Raw genomic sequence first — 258 nt, 5'->3', positions numbered from 1 at the left:
AGTTGTCAACAACTTGTATTCTCAAATTAATGACTTGAGCACGTCTCTCAAGCCAGTCGTGGGTTCATTTCTCGATCGATTCAGACTGATGACTTTGATATGAGCTCATGCTTATCAAGAAAGCTGTTTTAAAGTGCTAAAAGCCAAGAAAATGGATGCCATTGGCCTCAAAATATTTCTGAAAGCCTTTCGCTTTGCTCTGGCAATTCTCCTTTCATATGCTCTTGTTACAGGTGGCTAGAAGTATTATGATAAATT

The 258-nt window shown here is 38.4% G+C and overlaps 1 protein-coding gene across 2 annotated transcripts in view; it reads left to right on the top strand.

Moving 5' to 3' along the window:
* LOC137992748 (uncharacterized) overlaps window positions 1-258 on the top strand; it is an 18506-nt gene continuing 18248 nt past the window's right edge. For both annotated transcript variants that reach the window (XM_068838247.1, XM_068838246.1), the window contains exon 1: window positions 1-233. In XM_068838247.1, the coding sequence (XP_068694348.1) occupies window positions 152-233 (82 nt within the window). In that variant the 5' untranslated portion in view covers window positions 1-151. The remainder of the gene's footprint in view (window positions 234-258) is intronic.

The sequence above is a fragment of the Montipora foliosa genome, chromosome 2, assembly GCF_036669935.1.
Source record: "Montipora foliosa isolate CH-2021 chromosome 2, ASM3666993v2, whole genome shotgun sequence".
Taxonomy (NCBI): Eukaryota; Metazoa; Cnidaria; class Anthozoa; order Scleractinia; family Acroporidae; genus Montipora; species Montipora foliosa.
Note: the sequence above shows the minus strand (reverse complement) of the source record. Positions and strands in the feature narration are given on the sequence as shown.